The sequence below is a fragment of the Rhipicephalus sanguineus genome, chromosome 6 (assembly GCF_013339695.2).
Source record: "Rhipicephalus sanguineus isolate Rsan-2018 chromosome 6, BIME_Rsan_1.4, whole genome shotgun sequence".
In the NCBI taxonomy this organism is placed as follows: Eukaryota; Metazoa; Arthropoda; class Arachnida; order Ixodida; family Ixodidae; genus Rhipicephalus; species Rhipicephalus sanguineus.
Genome location: NC_051181.1, coordinates 134,515,922 through 134,542,623, shown reverse-complemented (window position 1 = coordinate 134,542,623; position 26,702 = coordinate 134,515,922). Strand labels below are relative to the sequence as shown.

The window sequence follows — 26,702 nt, the reverse complement described above, 5'->3', positions numbered from 1 at the left end:
AAACGGTGCATGCCTGCGGTTCTGAGGCCTTTGATTAGGAAAGGCATACTGACGACGAAATTGGCTGAGATAATTTTTTGTCAGACGGGACAAGATTCAAAGCATATGGCAAGCATTGAAGCAAATAAAAATGAAATTTGTAAAATTAGTCAAGTCTGTAAACGCTTTTTAGTTTATTCCAGTGAGTATTAGTCCTTTCTCTTAGCGAACTTAATTAAAGGTTAAATAACAATTTTTAATTCACAATTTATAAGCACGAGTCTCATCTTACGTGCTAGTTTGCTAAAAGCATGCGATGGTTTTTAGAGATTATACTCCTTTTTTGTTTTTACTTGTGAAACACTACTACGCTCGCCCATTCATCTTTATTTTTTTCTGGAGGCTTCAAACCATGGTTCCCGCCACGGTGGTCTGGTGGTTATGGCGCTCGACTGCTGACCCGAAGGTCGCGGGATCGAATCCCGGCCGCGGCGGCTGCATTTTCGATGGAGGCGAAAATGTTTGAGGCCCGTGTACTTAGATTTAGGTGCACGTTAAAGAACCCCAGGTGGTCGAAATTTCCGGAGCCCTCCACTACGGCGTCTCTCATAATCATATCGTGGTTTTGGGACGTTAAACCCCAGATATTATTATATTATTATTATTATCAAACCATGGTTGGTTTCTTCTTTTTCTAGTTTTCAAGAATTTTCATGTGGGACAGTTTACCTCGTTTTATTGCATAACAACCGTCACGTTGAGAAAGCCAAGACGGTGACGTCCCAGAATTAACAGGGCTTCACCTGACAGCTGTGCTAATGTACCGCTTGAGTGGAACTATCTCTCATTTTCACGAATTAAAACCGGTTGCTTGAATTCAACGAATTTGGTCGTCTCAAGAATGGGAATAGCTACTTTAAAGGCTTTTATGCGCGCGGACTTTGTTACGGGCACCCAGTGAGGCGCCCATTCCTATCATTCTCCCATGCAGTACGAAAAGTACAGCGTGAAGCAACATGGTGAATGTTGATGTATCTGTGGCTTCTCTCATGCACAAAATACTGCAACGAGACGTCAATATTAACTTTTGCGCTCTGCATTTTCGCAGGTTCCGTGTTGGCGAACTGGCGGCATTAATGACCATCGAGAAGCAAAGTTGGTCCTATGCCTGCTGTTAGCCCCACAAGCGCAACCAGGCTATTATCTCGTCCTTCAATGGAGCCTACGGGGCGACAACATCAATGCGACGCAACACGCAGTCAGCACGTGCAAATCTGTGCAGAGACAAACATTGTCCGCCCCTCTGCCCAATCCGCGTTTATTAGAAAGCGGCGCGGTCACGTGCGCAGTCTCGATGCCCAACATACGCGCCGCATTGTAGTAAAGGGTCACCAAAACCCAAAAGATGCTTTCAGCCGTTGAACCTTATCGCGAAGTCTGTGCTGTAATCTCCAAACGCCTCGTCGTGTTCAGATCAAACCAGTGAAACAAACATAAAGTGATCGGACAGTCATGGCGACGGAAACGGGATCTTCGACACCCGTCGCTTCTTCGTCGGGTCTGAGTGCAGCCACGTCGCCGACCACGTTCGCACCGTCGCACGAAATTCAGGAAGACGCGGAGGAAGAAGTTGCAGAGGACAGCCCTGGCTCGTCGGGTCGTCAGCTTCACCAACAGCGGCACCCGACGCAACATTTTAAAACGAAGCAAGACCAACAGCAAGGCAGATCGGACAGCTTCGGACGTCCCGAGAGGCCGTCGTCCCGGTCCGATCCCCAGAGACCGCTGAGCAGCGCGGAACAGCGCATCGCGGCGGCCATCCGACAGCACTACTACCCGGAGGGCGGCTGGGGATGGGTGGTGTGCGTCTGCGTGTGCCTCGTCAACGCCCTCAGCTGGGGCATGCAGCTCAACTACGGAGTCATGCACGCCGCGGCCGTCCAGCAGTTCGGCGAGGAGCACGAGTCCGAAGCAGGTGAGTGTTATCACAAGTGCAAGCATGGTTGTTAGAGCAGGCATGGGAATAAGGGCCCGATCGACCCATGTGGTTTTGATTAATTTTAGATCTTCTGGCTTCAAGTGGTTCTGCGCTATAGAGAGAAGGAAACGAACGAAAAATGTGTTATAAATGCAAAATGTGGTTACGCAGTCAACACGGTACGCATGTTCGCACTCTTTTGAATTGCCTTTTACAGTCGAACCCGCATGTATTAAACCCACATATAACAAATTATTGCGTATATCAAACAGCTGCAAAATCTCCTTCAATGTATTTACGACATATAAAATATTTTATATACCGAACTCTTTTGTGATCCCCTTCAGATTCGATATACCAGGGTGCGACTATATGTTGGGAAGAACAAGACTGATTCAAAATTTAGACTGATAACGACAGATATATCGCAGGAAATGAAACTGATAGAACGTATCAACGCACAAGGACGCTAATTGTCCATATCCTTCCACGAACCGTCTTTACACGCGCAGCTCTTCCTTACTTAGTTTTGTTTCAAGGGAACAACGTAGTTGCCTCCAGTTTGTGTCACGGAGGAGGCAGTGCAACATAAGCAGCACGAAACTGTATTAGTCCGTTCGGTGCATGGTGCACAATTCAGCGCATCTGTGTATGCGCCGACATATATAAGCTCGTTCTGTGCGTTACACGTTATAGTAAGTTGTACTACTAGAACTGCAACGCAGAGGCGAAGAGATAACTTCATCTGGGGCGAAAATTCGAGGAGAAACAAGCAGACAGCCTTGTAAGCTCGGTTGATCTTACGCTATATAGAAGAACAAGCGATGCTTGAAAAGCAAGATTGACTTTAAGAGACACCAATGACTATTGCGTGATAACGTCGGTCCATACAATAGGTCGAGAATAAAGTTAAGCTAACCGGCTGTACTTAAATATTACAGCCCAAGAACCCTTTTGTTACAAGAACACTGCCAGCCTCGATCATGCTTCCTGATATGTGTATTCCTTCATGCTTCCTGGTAGGAGTATTGCAGCTTCAAAAGTAAACAAAGAATGATAATCAGATAACTAATATGTTGGGATATGTTGCATTGACGCTTGCCACGAAATTAGTTGTCGGACTTGTTTTTTTTTTTTGTCTATAAGTGCGGCAGTCCTCCGATGAGATTATGGTCATCAATAAGCGGAATCGCAGGCAGTGATCGTGTCTAGATTAAGCGAACAGCAGCTCAACCTGAAATAACTAATGCAATTACAATGAAACTTTTCGAGCTTAGACTACGCTCAACCAACGCGGCGGTGCGCCGTTAAAATCGCGTTTGCTTTGACTTCCGCCGTTTAAATTACGTCAGGCTACACGTGGAAATTCGCTGGGCGGAGTTGCTCCCCTTGCAACACTGCGCGCGGCTGCCCTGCCATCCGGCGATCGTCGATCATTTCGAGATTATGTTGCGGATTATGTCGATGGCCTTAAAGTACGAAATTGGCGAGGATGCCAGATTAGGAGTCGGGAGCGCGTTTGCACTGTCGGCCTGATTGATTAATTTGCCTTCTCACTTGAGAACACGGGCGCGCAGAAGACTTAAATCGTGTTGCTCCTCCGATGCGGAATTGATGCTCTGTGCTCATTGAAGGTCTGACCAAGTCTGGGGCGCGTGTTTTTCTTTAAGCGTGACCCGCCGTGAAGAGAGAGAGAGAGAGAGAAATGTAATGAGAAAAAGCAGGAGTGTTAACCAGAGATAAATATCCGGTTTGCTACCCTGCACTGGGGAACGGGTAAGGGGAGACAGAACAGTAAGAAAGATAAGAACGAGAGTGGCAAGGAAATACCGTATTTACTCGATTGTAATGCGACCACGATTGTAACGCGAGGGGTGACTTTTCAATGCGTCGAAGAAGAAAAAAACAGTAGTTTTGGTATTCGATTGTAATGCGAGTGTCGACTGCAGTAGCAAAAATCTAAAAAAAAGAAACAGTAAATACGGTAAGTGGAAACACACACGGGAGTGTCGCAATCGTTCAACAAGGCGGGTCGCTCGTAGAAACTTCAGCAAGGCCTTCGTCGCTTTCTGGTGTGAAGCTCGAGCTTTCCGGCATTCCGAGATGGATTGCTCAGAAAGCGGCTGGCAGAGTTTGCTAGCCTCTACACGAAATTCATTAGTAAAAATAAGACCAAAGATTGTCAGCAACAGTTAGTAAATCTGCGTTCGTACCTAATACATGACAGCATGCGTGCGTTGCTGAACATCGCGAAATTTCGCGTCGTAGCCTCTCATTGGGTCTAAAAGAATTCTGCGGTTTTACATGCCAAGACCACGATATTACCTTGGGACACGATGTAATGAAGGAATATAGCGTGAGCGCTTTCTTTTTTCTTTTTTTTGTGAATATGCCGGTTCTGAATTCTTACGGGAGCATTGACCTTCCGCGTTCTTCTGAGGGTTTTCTTTTTCTTCCTTTGAGGCCTTACCGAAACAAGTCACACTCAAGCATGCCACTCGTATTGAAGCTTCACGACGCTAATGAGCAAGCTGATCTTCAACTCCATCTTCATTAGGCTGTGCATTCCCGAATGCCGAGGATATTTTACACCAGTGTTGGAAGGGGTAGCGTTAAATGAACTATATAATGATAAAAGCGCAAAGGTGTCAAATGAGTCGTGAACACGAAGCGACGTGTTAGTCCATATACCATGGGTAGAACTTGGACAGAATGTGCGTATCTGAACGTTCTATTACAAAGTGAAGTCCTGCAAGCAAACTGTCGATTTCCGTGCTACGTTTTTATTTGTTCTAGCGTGCTACATGTTTTTTACTTGTTCATTTTTGTTTTTGGGTAACATTTTGTTTTCGCAGCAGAACTTATAGACATGGAGTAGCGGAAGGGATATAGATTTCTACCTCAGCCTCTTTAGAGAAAACCCCCAGTTGGAACAGAACAGAAGTAACTGACACGGCCCCTCCTGCATTTGCCTAAGACGACTCCAAGGCGAAAGCCACCAGCCGACGATGTCATATGATAAGATCATCTTGTGATGTAATAGTAACGTCATAAGTTGACGTCATCACATGATGATGACTTTTTGTGTCAATTCTTTTGCCGGCGCCGACAGTCACTTCTCGCGTTTGATGAGTCATCGAAGGCTTTCGCCTCAACAGAACAACTTACTGTCAAAACGAAGCGCACGTTTCCTATGACGTCGGTTCCTGCTCGGAGTGGCTCGGTGTGCAAGCTGTGGCAAAGTTCGAATCCGATGCTCACAATTGGTTAGCGACTAGACGATGCGTTGGTATGTCGGACTGTCGCACGTCGGTTAATACCCGTTGCCGAGGCCACACACAGCTGATCACGACGGAGTGATTCCGCAACAACAGGGGCGATCCATTAACGTTTCCTGATAGTGTTTCCAGGGCAAGTTATAGGCTTGAAAGATATACAACATATACGCCAGATTTTTTTTTTCAGTGACTACGCCAACCGGCACTTTGACTGAAAGGCGGTATCCGTAATCATTGTGTACTGACTCGCCTTCGCTAATTTCTTTTTTTTTTTCATTTTTGGCCACAGCACTCCAAATTATGTGTTGTCCTAGCTGGTTCTTCAAAACAAGTGAACTGCACTTGATGAAACGCCTTGATGCAGCTTCTTCATGTTTCTTGTCCTTTCGGCAGTCACACGTTAATGATGCAGGCAGTGCGTATGCAAATAGTGTCTGATAAAGTGTTAACTAGCAAGAAAGTTAGGTTGTTGGGCAGAAGGAAAACGTTGAGCATTCGTAAAGAGAGAGAGAGATTGAAAAGGAAGGATAGGGAGGTTAACCTGGTATTAGTAACTGGTTTGCTACCCTGCGCAGGGGTGGGGAAATAGGTATAGGAAAGAGAGACAGAAAGATAAAATGAGATAAATTGAGCATTCGGAGAGAGCATTCGGAAACCTCACTACAGTTACAGAAAGCTGAAACACAGTTTATTGTAATTTATACATAACTTACTTTAACAAGAAATTTATGCTTAGCGGAGAATGAAAAAAATAAAGCGTGCAAGTGAATAATCTACCAAGTTTACTTGCAAATCCCACTGATGAGTTCATTAATGCGACCACAAAGCTACCGTATCTTATCATGTCACTTCTTAATGCATGTTCGTACACAGCTTACGCTCTTTCTACACACGCGTAATCTTGTTACCTTATCACCTATAGTCGCAAAGAGGCTGTCTTCCTGCATGCATATGTGCAATTCTGTGTTCTGATTTGGGGCCGTGACTGTTCACGTTATTGTACTCTGCGAAGCTCCCTGCACTATTAGAACAGTTTTCAGTATAAGGTTTTACAGTTTTCCTGAACACTTTGTGTATAGGTGGGTTTGCGTAGGTCATCTGTAGATACTCGGTAACATTGTCGGTAACATTGGAAATAAGGACATCATTACAAGCGAAGTTAGTTCTTGTACTGCTCCTTTTTTTTATAAATGGTTCGTATCGTACAGTGGAAAATGACCACAAATACAAACAGGAAACAACAAAGTTCAGCAAAGTAAGGAAAGAAAACGTTTCAGAAGAGGCAGGCGATGGCGTGCACTGGACGGCGCTGAAAGACTTTGGCAAGGTTTCCTAAAGCCCAGACAACACTGACGAATTACAAACGCATAAAACGCAATAAAAAAGTTAGCTTCCTTTACTGATTTGCACAGCTGGTGAACACAGTTACGACACATTTGCAAGTACTGTTTTCACTCAGAATTGGATATGACACGTCACATACAATCCTGAATTCCGCTCTGCAAACCAAAAAAAGCATTGAGAAAAGGGTTTTGTTGGAAACCTCGGGATACAAGATGACTTTTGTACTTTAACAACTGCTTCAGCCTTTGAAAAGAGTCGCTGGGAATGTGACCTTACAATGCGCCTGCAAGTACAATGTCTGTAAAGTCATCTAACTACGAGCTTGGGGCGAAACAAAGCGTGACATATTCGTGCAGTTCAAATAATGCTTAGCGAATCAGTCGTCCGCAATTACACGTCGAACCTGATGAGATTTACTCTTGCTTTTATTAAATACCCCCCCCCCCCCAAAAAAAACGTGTTCTATGCATGAAGTTTTTTTGTTTTCGTTTATCGTTCCAAAGGGGCTGTTTTTGCGGACCTCACCACACCAATCAGCTGCCGCAGTTGCTTTCGCGTTGGTATTTCCTTCGTCTCCGTTTCCTTTGTCGGGCAGCCCTCGGAATTTGAAGGCAGTGTCCCCACGTCACGACCACACGCAGCAACGATATCAAAAAAAAAAAAGAGAGAGAGGGAATGTCGGATGCAGAGGGGGATGTGTTCATTGTGCCTTCTGTTCGAACGATGTTTTAACAGGGCAAAAAGAAAGAAAGCGTATTAAAAAATACCGACTCTTTCTGGCACCGTGCCATGATGTTCTTCATCTTTCCTTTCCACTTTCACATTCCTGTTTATTTCCCTTCACTTTCGTTCTTTCGCATCTGCCCCCTCCCTCTCTCCCGCCTACATACAGCAGCCAATCCCGATTTTCGTTTAGTTAGGCTTCCTGACTTAAGGTTTTGTTCCATTATGATAATATAACGTGCGTTCGCCGTAATTTACACTCGCAAACAATGTTGCCTTTCACGCTTGCATAATTTATTCTGCCCAGCATATTGGTTTTCGATGGAATCTTACAGACGCTTTTATATTATCTGTTTTTTTATCTTTGTAGAGTGTAATGATTGCTTAATTAAGTAGATCATTTTAGTCATGCAGGAGTTAGAGCTCACGCACAGGACAACAAACTTCGATGAAATAATGACAACAACATTAATAATAATGATAATAATAACATACTTATGACGTATGGAATGTGGAAAGGTGTCTTCTAGTGTTTGAAGGCGCGCACACACACACACACACACACACACACACACACACACACACACACACACACACACACACACACACACACACACACACACGCACGCACACACACACACACACACACACACACACACACACACACACCACACGCACGCACGCACGCACGCACACAGAGAGAGTATCCTATAAGTGAGTCTTCGTAGTCTTGTCAGTAGCACACGAAAACAACGATCCATAATATGCCTTGTGGATAGTGCTTTCACACCAAGATGCCGATCTCCATTTCTCTTATATGTGTGCTTTACAGTCGTCCTTAGGTTTTATTGTTGACTTTTTCTCTCAACCCGCTGTGATAGTCAGCATGAAGAGATATCTGCCAGAACAAGGGACGACTCGTCGTTAGATAAGAAGGTTTCTCCTTTGGCGAAACCTCGAGCACTCAACGGAAGCGCCGCGAACGTCGTTTTCTAGAACTGCTGACACGGAAACACGGAAGTGCTTAAGACGATGAGCTCCTTTTGTGGTTGGCCCGAGGCTCACAGCACCCGTATACCGGAAGGGTTGGAAAGCCAGTCGAATCCTACTACATTGTCTGACACCCTCTACATCACTTTATACAGTTCTTTTTATGTAGTTCGTCACGTTAGCTGGGCAGTGCGTTGCTGTTTCTTTTATTCTGTTTTTTGTTATTTCGCCTTTTTAAGACACAGGATGGCCCGAGGCCGTGTAAAAGCAAAAGTAATGATACGTGTCTATAAAACTCTCGCTGCCTCTAAAGGAAAGCGAGAGAAAGAGAAAGAAAGAATAATGGACTAAAACGAGAAGATCGTTCAGGATTACCTATCTGTTTTATTCACTATAATATAATAATAATAATCGGTGCGCTTTTACGTGCCAAAACCGCGATATGATTGTGAGGCAAGTCGTAGTGGGGGGCCCCACATTAATACGACCACCTGGGTTTCTTTAACGTGCACCTACATCTAAGCACACAGGTGTTCTTTGCATTTAACCCTCGTCAAAAATGCGGCCGCCGTTGCCGGGAGTCGAGCCCGCACCCTCGAGCTCAGCAGCACGACACCTTACATGCTGAGCTACCACGGCGGGCCGTCCTATTCAATACATTATGTCACCACTTCAGTGCCTGTCGCAACCTTTCCGGCTCGTTCTCTGAGCGTGTGTGATAATTTGAAAAGATGTCATACCAAACAAACACAAACAAACAAACAAACATACAAAAACGAACAGACTTCAGTGATTCCTTCGGCTCGGAATTCATTTACTATTACAGTAAGGCGAAACCAAAGCAGCAGCCCATTATCGAGGTCGTCAAGTTATGTCAGTTTTCATGATTGTCTGTAAACTGCGCCTTTGAGGAAAAATTAATACGAAAAGTGATCGTCTCAGAACACGGCGCTTGAGTGCTACACCGGAGCCACTATTAGCGGCGAATCCCACGATGACCAGACCAACGGTTCACGTAGAAAAATTTGAGCTACGAGTTTCCTATATATATCGCTTGCTTAGGCTAATGCCGGACGACAGACGTAAACAAAGACAGCGTGCACCGCTTACGGGAGTGCCTCTTGTTTCTTTGGGCCATCAACAGATTGGACGCGCAGAAAGACCGCATTGGGGTCGTCATCGCAGAGCCAGACGCAATACATCTGAGCCCTTTTTTTATTTGCTATATTGTCGAAGTGGCTCGATTGCCCATATTGCTTGAAGACGAATCTCCTGTCACTCATCCTGAGTGGCGTCACATACTTGGAAGCGAGTAAACGTGATAAAATGCCTTTTGCCTCCTGAGTTGGTCAATTGGTTGATCGGTTTATGTGTGTAGTACAGCTGTGGCTGACCTGTCAGTCTGGGTCGGCCACCGTTAAACGTGTTCATTGCTTTCAATATTGATAAATATCCTACAAAATGTCCATAACATCTGTGTAGCGTAAGTAACATTCATACTACAGTTTTCTAGTCATCCATGTGTGGAGAATCTACCGCTGAGACTTTCGTCTCGATTTAGCATGAGCACGAGATATTTTGTCGAACGGAGTTGACAGCGATGCTTGTATTCTAGCGATAGATGGACAACCGCGGCGCGCGAAGCTTTGTCAACGCTTTCAACATTCGTCACGTTTCACGTTTGTCATCTTGTTCTTCCTGCTAATGATTCTAAATTACCCCTCAGTTCTGTGATGTATGATGAGATGTATGTGAGGTTTAGGCCCCGTTCCTGTGTGTATCACTTTACTCTATGAACGAACAGGTGTTTGCGCAATTAAATAGCTGTAAAAAATTCGACATCTTATGGTGTCACCATCTTTTATGAAGGACTGCGAGTGCCGCGAGAGTGTGAGGGCCAGGTTAATTACTAGCACCTAGATGTCGGACGGTTGATTGTTACAAAAAGCAACTTTTTTTTGCTGTTGCTTTTTTGAAGAACCGGGAACATGTTGAAGTATATAAATGAGATATATGGTACACTTGCTTCAATTAGCTGTCATGCATTTCGGAACTTCCATTCATTCCGATGACATACGGGTAAACACCATGACTTTGTGGATGAATGATAATCGCATCGACTCCTACCAGCTAGAAAATGAAGTCTACCTAATCTATAAAGCGTCCTTTGAACCGTCGAATGTGCTCTCGATCCGTAGTTTTTGCTTTTACTGACCTCGGCTTTAAGCCGCTTAAATCTGGAGCGTGCGATTCATTCCGCCAGATCGACAGCCGCCCGCAAAGCTTATATCTCTCGCGAACATCTACCGATAATACAGCCGGAGTCTAAACCATTGAAAAGAAGGCAGACCGTTCTTTTGATTCCGCCGCTAGAAGGGACTCTGCTCCTATTGAGCTGAGCCTTAGCGTATATAACATTCAGACACGCCTGTCGATGAGCCTCATAATTTGCTTCCTCGTGGCGTCGACGGCCTTGGATATCAGCGGCTGTTTAGTTCGCCGTCACAGTGGGGGGCGTTTCCGATGGCCACATGCGATACAAGAACCGCTTAGTGCGATCGTTTCGATCGTTTTGATTCCTGGCTGTACTCTCTTCGCGTGCCCCCTGTTCTTATCAGCTCCCATTATGACCCCTCCGTTGCATTTTACCTCCTGTCGGAACGAGTTTCCACCCGAACCATAATAACTACTGTGCTTGCTTATTCGATTATTGCTCCATCAGACCTTGGAGCCAGTCGGTGCCTTCTTTTGGTGTCGCCTGTTAAGCAGCAAGCAGCTTCGTAGCACGTTGCTTCTGTGTGGTGTATAACACTGTCGATGTGCTGGGCACTTCTGTGAAAGGATTCGCGGACATAGCGTTTTCGTCAGCACTTCTGTGCACGCGAATACGTTCGCTTTCTCCAACTTCACGCCGGTTGTCGTCACTCGTATGATTGATATGATTAAGCCTGCCGACTGACCTCTGGTGCCCTTGAGTTCAACTCACAGGACAAAATTCACAGAGTGTCGTTTGTAAGCAAACTCTGCCACTCCGTCATCGATAATATGTCCAGCCTGGGATTATTTTTTTTCTTACGAACAAATCTTAGGTAAGAACGTTTCGTGTACACCGGCCCTGGTGTTTGGCAACGCAGGGCTCATAACGTCGCCTTTTACGCGTGGTGGCGTTAGTTTGTAGAACGTCTAAAGAACAGTGGTTAATTCTGTTCTGTTCTGTTCTAACTGAATAGGAGTAACCACTGCTCCGTAGAGGCTTTCCTCAAGCAATGCACTGCACTGTTGAAATTAAGCTAGTTCCTGCAGCATGTCGGTACCACGTTTTGTTTCATTCAGATTTTATTCACCATCTATAACCTCAGTCGTGTTTTATTTTCTTCCTTCCTATTTATGCTTAATCTTCTCTCGTTATTTATATTCCGCTCGTTTTCTTCTGCAGAACAACCAGGCGTTGCGCTTCTCGACGTAGGCGCCTGTCAGCTACGTCTTTCCTTGTGTATTTTGCTAACAGAGGCATGATAATCTCGCCCCAGCTTGGGACAGCTTCAACGCTATTCCAATGTGATCTTCATAGTTTTTTTTTTCTTTGCTTTATGAGCAGCTTGAAAAGAAGCGTCGCTTCTTAAAGTGTTTTTAGGATAGCGCGCGGGCTTGCTCAGGTCTCCGTTTGTCTAGCCTTCAAGTGCTGCCTTAAACACTTCCGTTACCGAAAGTGTCATTTCCCTTTGTTTGGAGTTAGGACTGTGACCCACATTTGCAAGACATCGCTTTCTTTGTGCTTTAATTTATTGCAAACGATAAGGTTTTCTTTTTAAGTGGCAGGCGTGCTCGCTGTTTCTTCCCCTGGACGTTCAGTATATTATTTTCTCGCTAAACTAGCTGGGCTCCAGTGATAAAAAAGGTTACTGAAACGGTCGCTTACGAAGTTACAAATTCGCTTGAGAAGACAGCGAAACTGCCCAATCTTTTCGCTAATACCGTTAGATAAGTTTGTAAGTTTTGACTAAGTCGTGCGTAATTTTGAGCTGTGTGAATGTTGCTGTTTTCTTCTCTCCTTTTCGAGATCAAAGCGAAACGGGTGCTCCCCTTTTCTCTACTCTTTGTCCCTCTCTCTTTACGTGCTCGCCGAGTGAAATCTACGACATCAAAAAACGCATTCCGAACGTTCCCGCCCATCGCCGTCGTCAGCAACCTGATTCCTGTATATCTCGTTGTCTCAGCCGACGCAACGCCGCAAAGGAAGGAGGAAGGAAACAGAAAAAGGAGAAGGCAGGGAGGTTAACTAGAAACACTTCCGGTTGGCTACCCTACACTGGGGGATCGGGGGAAGAGGACTCAGAAAGACGCAAAAAAAACAAGAAAAAAAGGTAATATTAATACCCGTCAATAGAAGCATTAAAAGTAACAATAACGTACGTGGTTTGTGATGTTATATTTGGAAGTACTTGGATCCCTTAACTCCTTCAGGCAGCAGATTAAAAAAAATAAAGCCGCAAATATAAACGGCAGAGATAGCAGCGGTTAGCGAAGACTTCATGGAAAGCAAGAAATGTGAACTCAACGTTGCTGAGCTGGCGATCTTGCCAACGCTTGTGCGTGCCATTTAAGTGAAAACTTGCTACAAACGTGAGTTATGACGCAGACTCGGTATAGGATAAGGTGTCTGTTTCTCATTGCACTTCAGCTTATACAAAACTTTTGTTGTTGTGACTTGCAAGCTGCTTAGTATTGTCTGGCTTAGTGGATTCAATTGACATTTTTCCTCGCTCTATTCTCTCGAATCAGCTGACTTCCTCATTCGTTTGACCCATTGGATCCGGCTTTCCCAAAGTATGAAGGCATCTAATGGAAATGCAGTGACCTTGTACGCCTGTCTGACGTGCGTGCATGTAGCTGCCGAAATGGTGTGGTGGGTATACGGTCCTCGGCTGCTGACCCAAAAGACACGGGCTCGATCCCGGCCACGGCGGTCGCATTCCGATGGAGGCCCGTGTACTGTGCGATGTCAGTGCATGGTACGTGCCAAAACCACGATATGATTACGAGGCACGCCGTAGTGGAGGGCTCCAGACATTTCGACTGTTTGGTGTTCCTTGACCTGCACTGACATCGCACAGCACACGGGCCTCTGACATTTCGCCCCCATAGAAATGCGACCGCCGCGGCCGGGATGGAATCCGCGACCTCCTGATCAGCAACCGAGGACTGTAAACACTGTTACAACCGATGCTGGCGTCAGTGCACGTCAGTGCACGTTAATGAATCTCAGGTGGTTGAAATTCCCGGAGCCGTCCGCCACGGCGTGCCTCATAATCATATCGTGGTTTTGGCCCGTAAAACCTGAGAAATGATTATTATTACGACGTATATGCACTGCCGTCGTAATGATCATTTCACATCAAACACCTAGCAAAATCATGTGCGAAAAATCAGATGCGAATATAAAGTAGCTGTACATACAGTCCTTTACCAAACCGTCACTTAGAAACGGTTGACCGCGTCAGTGCAACACCAACTCTTGAGCTAGCGTCACAGCACATACGTTAACAACAGTAACAACAAAAATAACAAAAATGTGTGAAAGGTTACGCAAGAAAAATGTGGTAGAATGCTACGAGCGCTGCTTCGATTCCTGTTTCTATTTTTAGTTGCTTTGAAGATTCTTTGTGTGAGGCGAAAGGTACAGCTGCCAACAGGATACGGTATGGTGACACATAACCCTCTTCGTATGTTTTTGTTTCACGCAAAGGAGACCGCGGAAAGGAATGTGCAATGTCCGAGTGAAAAATGCCGGAGTTGAGAGGAGGAAGAGGAGATACGGGATACGAGACATACAAAACACGAGGCCTTCGTATTATAAGGCATCATGGGAAATATGGAACGCGTATGTAATATACGACGGGCGAGCCGGTTCCGGCGCTCACTTCCCATTCAATTCGCGCGAAGGAAAGTTATAGGGCCGCTTGATGTAGCGGTGTCGACGGGCCTTTCGACGCCACGTCACAGACGAATGGCTCGCTCCTCGGCTGTCCACCATGTTTCTGCCCTCTCGCGGATTTCGTAGGTTGCCATCCTTTCTGTGCGTTGCCTTATACTTCGCGTGCCATCCGCCCCGGTACCGCTGCCACCGAAACGTGAAAGATGGAGCAAGGTTCGTAGAATCGCACTTCTGGGGAAATATAAAGGTCGCATCGCAATATGACATACTGGTTTCCTTGTTTGTTTGCTTGCTTGCTTTGCTTGCTTGCTTGCTTGCTTGCTTGCTTGCGTGCTTGCTTGCTGGTTTGTTCGTTTGTTTTTATGCGAATAGCTTGCTGTGGTTCTTTCGCTGATTTCCGTGGCGATGTGTGTGGGCCGGACTTTCAATGGCGGGCCGACGAAAGGACACCTCGTGAAACCCCGGAATTTTATATTAATGCTACAGCCAACGTGGACGCTAAGGTAACGAAAACGTGGTCGCCCTTGTGCGAGATGGTTAGGTTGTATTATTCAGGCCACAGGAAAACTTGTAGCTGAACATAAATAACTCGGTATTAAATAGATATCATTGGCGTGAATATATAATGACGTCACCAAGAGTTGTTAATGACGTCACCAGGACACGACCGTACTTAATTGTCAACAACGAGCAGTAGGAGTGGGTAAGTGGATATGTTATGTGACGGTTTAGCAAGGAAATCCGAAAGAAATTCGGAGAACAATACGTCACGCCCCCATCTTTCCCTTGACATCCCTTGTCCCTTCCATCATTTCACTTCCGGCTCAAACCCAACTTCCGTTATGCCGGGCCGTCACCTGACGTACGGGTACACCGTTCCGGTCTTAACCAAACTCTCCGATTTCACTTCCGTTCTTGAGCGCCTCTCTTTTGCAACGTTTAGCTATAGACTACTCACTTCCGGTCTGTACTCAATAACGAACTTTCGGCTTACACCACTTCTGGTTAAACTATGAATTAATGCATGAGATCACGCTTTAATTTTCACGTTGTCGCTTACATTTATCGCTAAATCGTCACCAAATTATAAAATTCTATGTTGTACGCTTGCATAGTTCCCGGAAAAACGAATGTTCGAGCGGCAACGTTGGAGAGGAGTTCAATAAAGTGAGAAGTCATTATTCAGCCCTAGTTAACTGTCACTGCGGTGTCCTGAGTAACGAAGGGAGCCGACACTCCAGTTCGCCACACAGGAGGTCCGTGTATTACGTGATATTGCTGCTGGCAAATCTTACGCTTCGTGGCGCAGTGGCGTGTTGATGGTAAAGACTCCTCGGAGCTTTCATCTATAACTTCTTGTTGGAATTTCGCGTTCTTTCTTGGATTATTTCTCTCACGAAAGCTGTAGGAGTTACTTTTCTTTTTTAACTGGCACTTTTTGTGGCGACCGCAGGGGAGCTCCTTCATCACGCCGCCTTCCCGGCCACGCTTGCATATCTCGAGGGGGCGTGCCGGCTGTCATATTTCAAGTTTAATATGCCCCTCTCTGAGCTCGAGTCATTTATCATATCCTCGTTCTAGCGACGGCGCTAGTGGCGAGGTTAAATGGATAAATCTGAACACGAACTAACATCCCTGTATACGGCAGTACACGCCCGTACTCCGCGTTCAGCTTGCGTTGTTTCGTTCATACTTTGAATTATAAACCGCGCGCTCCTTGTCTTCGTTTTCTGTCCGCTTTGAAGCTATAGTATACAAGTTATCATCTATCTAAATGCAATGCAATTTACACCTTGATGCGGTTTCGTAAGCAACGTGAATTCGCGATGCAGTGCCACGAAACTCATTAAGCGTAACTAATACTTAGGCAGCGCTTAACTCTTGTTGAAGAGGAGCCCGCTTGTAGTACGACGCTTAAGACCTTCCGTGAGATTAGAAGAGTAGTGCTTTTGGCGGGGATACCTGGAAGAATGATGATACGATCGCAGCAAGCAGGTACAGAAGGCAAAGTCTCCAGAAGATAGCTAAGTCACGCTTGAGCGTCAGTTCACGGCACCTTTGACGAGATAGGTGACGCATATTAGAGCGTCGAAGCGTTGCCACTAACGCGATGCGCACGTTTATAATTTTAAGTGACGTGGAAGAAAAATATACACTAGATGGCTCATAATTGAAAATAACTAATGGGAAGAGTTCACTAACAAGGCTTATTTTGGCTATAGTATATCGGCATTACAAATGATAAAAGCAGGCATAGCTGGCACGTGTTAAAGGCTTGTGAGTTAACCAGCTAGCGCTAATGGACAAATAATGGCAAAGGACGTATAAGCGTAGGGGAACACAGGAAAGCGATAGTTGAATTAAGAATTGGTAAGAGTTAAAAGGTTTGTAATAATACCGTTGTTAAAATAAAGAGCAAGGTTGTTAATAAGGAGAATGCAGTCAGTTCATCTTCAATGGATGTGACGGCGTAATTATCGGAATAAAGAAAAGAGAAAGCACTGAATAAAAGCACTGAAGATACAACCCTGATGAAAGAAAGTGGGATGACTGACTGAGAAGATGTATTTGGCTGTTCCTACGTCCTTCATGTCCTTTCTTTGATGTGCTTAGTCTTGTTAATGAAACTGGACTTCACTTTAAACCGCGCTGTTGGAACCTAAGGTACTGCGCTACGGGACAAGCTTCTGAACTGCTCGCTGTTAACGAATCAAACGAAAGAAAACAGCGAAAGAAAAAAAGTAAGAGATTGTCTTGTTCGAAAGTAACGGCTGAAAGACATGGCCTAGCACATCTGCTCACTTTGTAGCTTCGATACTTCGCGTTGGGTTGTCGTCCAATCTACCGGTCAAAGTTCGTTGCACCCACTTTATTTTGAGAGGTCGGGTTTGTAAGGTATATACAGTATCTAATTAAGTTTTCTGCGCACCTAGTCAGCTTTGAACTGTAACCTTTTGAATCGCTCCCTAAAAACGAACGTTGCAGAATTTTCCCGTGTGCTTAAAAGGATCAGGTATCTCGACGTCGCCGTGCCACTTTACCGTGGTCTCAAATCCGATCAGTTTGCTCTGTCGACGAATAGGCGGTTGTACAAATAGAGAAGCAAGGCGGCCTAAATGGCAAGTTAGCCGTCCGTTGCCCACGCTGGGTTCAAGAACCTGCTGCGAAGTATTTTGTGTCCTTGCTGTGACTTTTCTTGCGCTTCAACTTGTTTTTACGCGCAGCAAGGTGTGTACACTGTCACCACCGTGCTGGAATCGACGGCAATGTTAACTATTAGATCGCTTTCATCCGAGGAGCGCGATATAATTACTCGGACCACTGTACCTGTATGCGCGTGCACAAGCTGATGCAGAAAAATCCATAGAGTTTCCTACAATACTTACTAGAGGGAACTCTGGCGCTAGTGTCTATGGGAGCTGCAACGCATGACGCTTCAGCCAGCATGGGAATGATGGGTAGTACACAAATTTGTCTAAACTTCGTACTTTCGGCTCCGTTTGGCTCCGCGTCGGCTGCATTCGCTTTGTCGCAAAACGAAGTGCAGCAAAAGTCAGCAGTTTCACTTCGCCACTTTAACTTCTGTAGGCTCAGCGATTCAAATCTGGTCACGAAGTTCACAACGATCCATTCTTTTATCCGAAAGAAAACCAAAACATAGCAATAAACAAAGCCACAGGTACGTTTGAAGCCGCAAGCACGAAGACTAGGCAAATTTGTGTACTACCCATCATTCCCATGGTAGCTGAACGATCGCAGCGCCAGAGTCCCCTCTAGTTAATTTTAGGAAACTCTATGGAAAAATCCACCGAGAGTGTCCATATAATTGCAGTCGCAAAATTCATAGGCTCCCTTATGCATTCACTTAAGACGACTCCAAGGCGAAAGCCATCTTTTTTTTTTCTCAGTAGATGTATTGATCCAGTCCCGCCACCCTTCGAAAGCTTTCTGCACCTAAAGTGTCTTTGCACTGCCTCCAAGATCGGAGGCACTTCACCTGGTTTTGCATTGCCTCCGTGATCAGACCACATTTGATCAAGTTACGATGTGATGTGATGACGTCTTCATGTGACGTGACGTCACGTGATGTCATGATGGCGTCATAATGACGTCACAAAATTTGGCGATACGTGACGTCATGACGTCACATGGTGACGTCATCACCTGATGATTTTTTGTACCGCTTGTCCCCGACGCCGCGGGACGCCGATGGTCACATTTCGCGTTTGATAAGGCATTTAAGGCTTTCGCCTTAAATGTAACGTAGCAGGGCTCAGGCGTGACATACAGAAAATGGATATCGACGAAATCCGTTTTATCTGCTCGATATTGCTTCGAGCTGTAGTGTATGTCCCTATTCCTATCTCGATTGTTCTCTCTTATTGGCTCATTCGTTCTATATATATATATTTTTCGAAAGATAGATATCGTCTCGCATGTTCTTGGGTTACATATTTTTGCTCAGAATCACGTAAAGGACGCTTCGAATTGAATATTAGACGAAGTAACATGTACCATAACGTTACAAAACTGTGGCGTATATTTAAGTATTAAACGTTCGCTTACCTCAGCACGAATTATTGTCAAACCATAAGCGAGTTACCCTGGCCTCTCGGCAAACAGTAGTGTAGAAGGTAACTGGCTTGAACAATGACCAACGAAAGTTTTCTTCGCGCACAGTGCCTATCCTTACCCGTAGAGCGCCTAAACCCCAGCTTGTGAATGTCGGGTCTCATGCAGCTATACCGTTCCGAGCCGTCGCGGCAGGGCAGCTGGCGTGGATCCTCTGTCTTCGACAGAGTTACAGCACACGGGGGGCGCGAAAAGGGATCTGCGCGCTGTCGTCCGACCCCAGTAGGCTCCCCGAGAATAGCCGGCCGGCTAGCTGCGCAGGGCTTGCTTCCCCCGGTTCTAGAGCACGCAGTGCAGTAGCAGCTCAGCTCTGGTGCGCATGCTGGCGCGATCACCTGGATCGTGAGGAATGCGCCGCGCTTCCCCTTCTTGCAGCGCGTACGTCGCTCGCGCGGATTCGCTAAATTCCAAAGCGCTCTTCGGTCGACCCCCGGCAGGCGTGCACGTGACAAACTGTATACGAGTCGCGGGGCCCGCAAAAGGGGGCTCGTGGTTGCAACGAGCCCTCTTTTGCAACGGTTGCCCGGTTGCAACGCTGCTTATCGACAGGCTTGAAGATTTCAGTTACGCACCAAAAGCTCCACAGAAGACAATATAGACTGAAAAAACTCACACCGTCCCTTACGCGTTTGCCTACGACGACTCGAATGCGAAAGCCATCTTCTACTTCTTCTCAGTAGATTGTATTGAAAGCTTTCTGTACCCAGCGTGGGTTTGCACTGCCTTCGGGATCGGAGGCATTGCAAGCTTTCTGCACCTCACGTGGTTTTACGGTGCCTCCGGTATCGGCCCACTGTTGACCAAGCGACGATGTCATGTGATGACGTCATCACGTGACGGCATGTTATGTGACGTCACCGTGACGTCACGAATTATGTTGACCTGTCTCGTCATCACGTGATGACTTTTTGCATCACTCGTGTTGACGCCGGCGGCCACTTTTCGTGATTGATAAGGCATCTAAGGCTTAAGCCTTAAGGCATCTAAGGCCTTAAAATATGCAGGCTTTATGGGCTTCCGATACGTTGTCGTCGTTTGGAGGCTAAATGCAATTGCACCTGTGTGCTTAGACTTAGGTGCACGTTAAAGAACCCCAGGCGGTTGATATTAACCTGGAAGTGTGGTTTTGGCACATGATACCCCTGAAATTATCAATTATTCCCAAACATTGTCAGTGTGTAGGTGACACCTATGCTTGCTACACTTTTTAACTCAATTATACATAGAGAATATTCTAAGCATCATGCCATGATGAAAAAGCGACGAGTTAGCGGTGTACTTTCTTTCACGCCACTTTTAGAAGCCGCAGCTTCCCGTGCTCCAGCATCAGGGGTGGTGCACGCAACTAGCCAAGCCGTAAAACAGACGATAATGCGCGCACTCGTGATGTATCTGCGTTTCGCTAAAGACGTCTCGCGCCTCGAACCATCCTTCTCCTTTACGCATGAAAGCTACTCTATGATCAACTATACCAAGCGCAACCTTTCGCTCCTCCCGCGAAACGCCGGTGTTATTTCACGGTATACGACAGCGGAATAGGCCGCGCAGCGCGAAACGCCAAGACGAAGCTGGCGGCGTGCGCGCATCGCTATCAAATTACGCCGAGCTCGCGCGGCTCCTTTGGTAAACTCGCCGCCGTATTCAAACGAGAGCCGTAAAATGCCGCTCCGAGGATGGTTTATGGCTGGAGATGGCCGCAAATTGTGGCTTCCATGGCTGAACACCCGTGCCGCACCTTCTGGGGGCAAGCGTCCGCGTCGCCTTGGGAGCTGATATATAGAAACTGGCATGACCGGTGAAACTGTCGCCGCGACGCGCGAACTGTGTGTCCCCTTGTGCGACTAAACACGCGAGCGTCTCGTACGCGGAGAACGGGTTTGGCCGGCAACGGCGAACGGCAGGTCGCAAGTCTGTGCTTGCACTCCGTATTTTATGATTTAGTTAGGCACGCATCCCGTGGTCTCATGCAGCGGCTTGTAAGCATATATAATTTGATCCTGCGCCAGATTCCCTGCGATTGAATTCTGCTTTGCGTTTCATGGCATTTTATGGCCTGGTTGGCGTTTTAGTTGGAAGAGTAAGACTTATACTTCAAAATGTTATTTAGTGTCCTACATTCTATACACAACGCAGGGCTAAGTCAGGGCTAAGTAATGCACACACTTTCATTTCCACCATCTTTAGTTCTGATCATAGCGGCGTAATTTATGTTAGAACGCTTAGATAAGCGCCAAGATTATCTTTAGAGACCATATTCATAGCGATATCACGTGGTTATCTCAAAAATGAGGGTTTGTAATTCTTTATAATGAAAATATTAATGTCGCGTTTCATTTCGTGACCATTGGACATAGCTACTAAATTAATATCGGTTTTATACTAAAGTTTACGGCCTTTGACGGTTGCTTATTTTCGAGTTAATATGCTTCTCGACGCAACCTGGACCATCGCACCCTGATCTCTTTCCTTTAAAAAACAACAACAAAAAACTGACTTGCCTTCTCGTTTTTGGACATTTCTTTTTCGGATTCCTATATTTACTTTTACCTGTCTTTCCTGCTATTTGTATTTTTTTCCTATTTCTTTCCTACTCGACTCTTTCTATGCTCGTCTAATATGCTTACATTTCGCCCCGAAAAAAACCAGCATGCGTTTTGCCAATCTCGGTCCCTGTTGTCAGCCTGCTCTGTCACCGTTCCTCTCTGTCATTTGCATATGTGTGTATGCTCACACGAAAAAAAGAATGTGGTGTGGCTTTCTGCTTAGCTCTCCTAGCGGGAACACGGAGGCATTACCGCGCTACAAAGCGTACACAGATCGCGCGGTCCATTTTCAACCTGTATGTTACCTGCATATCGTTCTCGCCTGTGCTCCAGTGTACGAGGGAGTCACGTGGTAACTTACATGCATTTTGATATCTTCGGAGATAGGTGCGTAGTGCCTTTTCTCGTGTTTTAGCTCTATATAATCCCCTGTATCTTGGTCTACACTGGGACCTTGTTTACATTGAAATCTATCCCTGCGCGCCTAACCCTCTGACCTTTTCTTGCTGTATTAGTTTAGATCTCTATTACAATATCTTTATTACTACTTTGTGTAGAGAAGCGCACTGGCAAAGATTTAAGGCAAACCCTAAATGTCGCGTGTGGCGCGTTCGTTCAGTGTCTGTGCGTTTCACTGCAGTGTTAGTTAACGCAGAATCTCTTAATGCAGAATCCATGGCACACTCAGGAGAGTTACCACACAAATCATTCAAAATGGCGCTCGCCTAACGTAATACCTCACTAATGCTGCATTAACGATGCATGCGTCAAACCGGAAGCATCGCGGGTCATTAATATCCACCCGCACCCCAACTTCCTCGCTCACAAACTTCCTTTGTGCTTTGCTTCCGGTTTCTATGCGAGAGCCCCATGGCTGTGCGTTTCTCGCTTGCTAATGCGCAGCAGCGTCTTACTTCCTTACCTTGCATTCAAGCAGGGTTAGCTGATGCCACGGTTTGGCACATTAGAGGCCCATGTGGAGCCTTATAAACACGGCAAGCTTATCAGAGCATATATGTAAACAACCCTCAGCATCAGCTTGGATATTTATCGTCGCGTCCTGCTTTCAGCGCATTGAATAACAGCGAAATCGTAGTTTCAGAAAGCATTAAGCCTCATAAAGTCAGCAATGTAGACGCGATTCTTACTATGCGCATGTAGTAAGTTTATATCATCCGAAGTCTTCGATACGTTACGTGAAAATACAAAACAATTTTAGACTCGACCGTACAATACTTACAAACAGGACTCTAAGCAATCTCCTCTGTATTAGAAGACGTTTAAAACTGTGGCGTCACTTCCTTATCATTGAATAGCGAACCTGACAACAGACTTATTGGCGCTGAAACAGTGTATGTATTTAGTTGGTATAGAAGTATGTTAGTGTGGATCGTGTGCCTGAGACATTTATGTGAAAAAAAAGTCGTGCATATAATGTCCAGCTCTTTGTACATCATGACTCACATGATGACTCACAATGTTCGTATTGCCTTTTGCTGGGATAAAAGTTTTCTAAACATGTAAAAAAAAGTACCCAAGGATAGCACACGCAGTCATGCCTAGTCTACATTCCTCAAAATGCCAATGACCGAACCGCTCTGCGCTGCTGCAGCGGTTCTTCGATCAGTGGTTCTTTCTCTAGCTCCTTCAGTTTGCGGATCACTTGAAAATCGCTTCGTCTTTGCCTCCGTTCGTCTACTTACTTCCGGGTTTTGTTCCGTTTACTCGGCACTATGGGTTCGCATACCTTTATTGTATAGTAGCACGGCGCGTGCACATTTACTTGAAGGACCGTTCCCCCGCCAAGGAGCTCTTGATTGTGATATCTCCTCATCTAGCGAAATGCGAAGGATCAATTCATCAGTTGCTCTTAAACGGTAAGCTCTTCGCATGACGCAACATGGATGTCGTTATTTAATCTGAGTACGGGAAATTGCAACTATTAATAAGAGCTGAGTCCGATAAAGTTAAATATGGTTATCCGTCTCTTCACGAAAATAGGAGCATCCAGCTGTCAAAAAAGGAAAAGATCAAGTCTTTTAAAAAATAAATTCACTTGCGATGCGCCCAGTTACCTTGGTTTATTGCAGTGTAGTACTTACTGTAGCCTCGATTCCGGTCGCGACGGTCGCGTTTCGATGGAGGCGAAATGTTAGAGGCCCGTGTACTATGCGATGTTTAAAGAACACCGAATGGTCGAAATATACCGCAGACCATCACTGCGGTGGGCCTCATGGCCTAGGAGTCGCTTCGGGCAGTTAACCGCCATAAACCAAACCAATATCCAATAGAGAGGGGGGAGAGTGGGAGAGGGTGAGGGGAAGGAAGAGGGGTAGCGGAGAGGAGGTGTGTGGGGAGGGTTTGCGCATGCGCAGTAAGGGTGGTCACGCCGCACACCACCACCACCGGATTCAACTCCGCCATAAGATGTTTCGCATCTAAAAAACCGGGAACATGCAGATGAGGATGAGGGCACTTCTTCCTATTTTTGGTTGAGAACTTCGTCCTTCTACTATCACTAATAAGCATAAATTTGCTGTTTCCAACAAGCGATGAAAAGAGACAGGTGGGCGGGCAGCCTTTGGCAGTCCACGGCACTCGCAAAAAGGATTATTCGAGAGCTCATTAAGCCACCATCGCACTCTTGTGCCCACGTTGCATTGATTTGGTCGCAAATCTGATGGAAGGTGCGGAGCAGCGGCTCAAAGGCGCTGCCTACGCGCGAAGTGGGACGCCAGATTCGTGGGAGAAGCACAGTCTGCCTCTCGGCAAGCAGCTAAAGCGCTTATAGAATTCCCGTTAATTACAGAGCTTTACGGGTACTTAATGAATAACTTTAGCGTGTATATGCCTGTCCGTGGGCTTATGTACCCAGTGTGTGCGCGCGCGTGTGCGTGCGTGCGTGTTGTGTGTGTGCGCGCGTGTGCGTGTGTGTGTGTGCCTGTGTGTGTTTGTGTGTCATCGAAGGCATGGTTTATCAAGACAGGCTGTTCGCGAAGCATTCACCTCCAATCAAACAAACAGCGCTCTAGCACCTTCAGTCGTACGTATGACTGGGTTTTCTTAATGTACCCAAATTTACAAATTTACTAGAAACACGGAACAGGCTGTGTAGAACTTGCGCAATACTCCTACTCCTCCTCAATAGTTCCGCCTACGTGTATCTTAAATATTTTACTTGTCTGGAGCCATCTGTAACGAGCTACAGCTTACCTGCTGCTGCGTTCCATTAGGAACCGCTGAAATTATTAGCATGTTACAATTCTCCCTCTGTGGTCCAAGTTCTAAGCCTTCTCTTCCTTGATGGTTCAGCTTGTTTTTTTTAACCAAATTTAGGTTCATCAGGGGAATCACACACTAAATTAAACCTCTTCTTTTTTCTAAATAGCAACAATTATTTCTTCTTTGATTGTGGACGAAAATTTATTGAAATCGCGATTGTCAGACGGGAGCATTTGCCTGCTACATCAGTAGCTTTAGGTCAGCAAGGTTGCGAGTTTTCTGCTTCCGCTTATTTCTTTGCGTAGTGAACTTAAATCCCCGTTAAAGTTTTCATTTTAGCGGCAAAAACAAAAGAAAAACGACATGATATCAGCTTTCTAAAAAGAGCGCAATATTTCGCACAGATGTCGAAATCCTCGACAAATCTCGTTCCATGCCAATAACCCAAGAAATATCGTTTTCCATTTACACGAACTGTATAAGCGCAGTCTCGTGTGCTCAACATTCACTACCCTTACTTGTTTGATCGAAAAGAAACAACAGACTGCAGTCTCGTGTTCTCACCATTCACTACGCTTACTTACCTGATCGAAAAGAAAACAATAGACGTGACGGCGCGCCTTTGTAATAGGTTGGACATCTGACGTTTTATGCGGACGTGTATTGAACAATAGCGACAGCAGCGGGTCTCGCCATTCGGGCTGTTAAAAAGCTGCGAAGGGGCCAACGACTTCCAAAGGTATATAGTGAAGAACAGGCCAGCGCACGCGTACAGATCTTGCCAAAGTGAAAATCTCGCGCGCACCGAACGACCTTAGAGAACAAAAAGAGCTTCTTGAGCATACAGAGCCGCTTCGCTTCGCAGTAAATCAAAGCTTCGAAGGCTTCTGAGAAGAAATCCCTCTTCTGTGTTTGCACTGCAAGCTTAGGAGCTGCAACGTGCGCACGCACCTGCCCGCTGAAGAAGCAGCACAGGTGGGCGGCATTTGGCTGCGAACGGAGTTACGCTTATGCCCATCGTTTTTCTTCATGACAGTATTTTGCTTTCTATAGTTCACTAAACCCCTGAGCCTGCCATCATTTACGTGGCAGATTACAACATTTCTCGTTCACTTTCGTGTTCTCGCACGCTATACATATTGGGTTCTTGGCAACATTTATGTATTCATTTCTCACCAGTTTGTGTGTTGTTATGAGGCTGCGAACGAGCTCCTTCGCTTCTGTGTTTGTCATGTGCGTGGGCGATCACTGTGTGTGGGCGTTTGTGTATTTGATGATCCTTGAAGAGGGGGGGGGGGAATCATTTTTTATTCAGCAGCTAAACGTGGGCGTTCTTGGAGCGTAAATATATTTGTCATAATTAACGGTGTCGAGGGATCGCTTTTTCCGGACGGTCGTTGAACCTGGGGCACTTGGCGAAACCGCGAGAACGAGCACGAACTTTTGGTACCGTGGTTCTTTTAAGGGGGGGGGGGGGGCGTCGTATTGTAAGCTCATTTATGCAGCCACGAATGAATGACGCGAACGCGCGCACTGTTTTTGTGCACGCAGCGCTCCTGCGGTTTTATCGCGTAATAGTGATTTAAGGCTCACTGAATTGCATAAAAATTTAGCACATCTCAAGGCACCAACGACATTGACGTAATTTTCGTAGGCACAATGTGCACTTACGTTCTCACGTATATTGTTGGCTTAAGCGACGACAGACATAGACGTTATTGAAAAGCTCTAAATCAGTGAATTCATTGTTCCCTGCCTCCTTTCCTTCCCTCCTCTCTCTGTCTCTCTCATTTATATATTGCCCTCTCCCTAACCCCAGTGCAGAAGCGTAGCCAGAAATTTTTTTCGGAGGGGCTTCAACCACCATTTATGCATGTTCGTGCGTGTGTTTGTATCTGGGCGTGTATATATACACATGCAAAATTGACAATTTTCAGGGAAGTTATAACTCCCCCCCCTGCCCCCTGGCTATTCCAGTGCCCCATGGTAAGGTAGCCAACCAGACGTTTTTCTGGCTAGCCTCCCTGCCTTCCACCTTTCTGTTTTCTCCCTTCCTTCCTCTCGGTAACGAGGAAAGC

The 26,702-nt window shown here is 45.9% G+C and overlaps 1 protein-coding gene across 1 annotated transcript in view; it reads left to right on the top strand.

Moving 5' to 3' along the window:
* Positions 1 to 1,129: 1,129 nt before the first annotated feature.
* Positions 1,130 to 26,702, top strand: part of LOC119396487 (monocarboxylate transporter 8) — a 43,340-nt gene continuing 17,767 nt past the window's right edge. Inside the window, exon 1 of the mRNA XM_037663730.2 lies at positions 1,130 to 1,954. Within this exon, the coding sequence (XP_037519658.1) occupies positions 1,492 to 1,954 (463 nt within the window). The 5' untranslated portion in view covers positions 1,130 to 1,491. The remainder of the gene's footprint in view (positions 1,955 to 26,702) is intronic.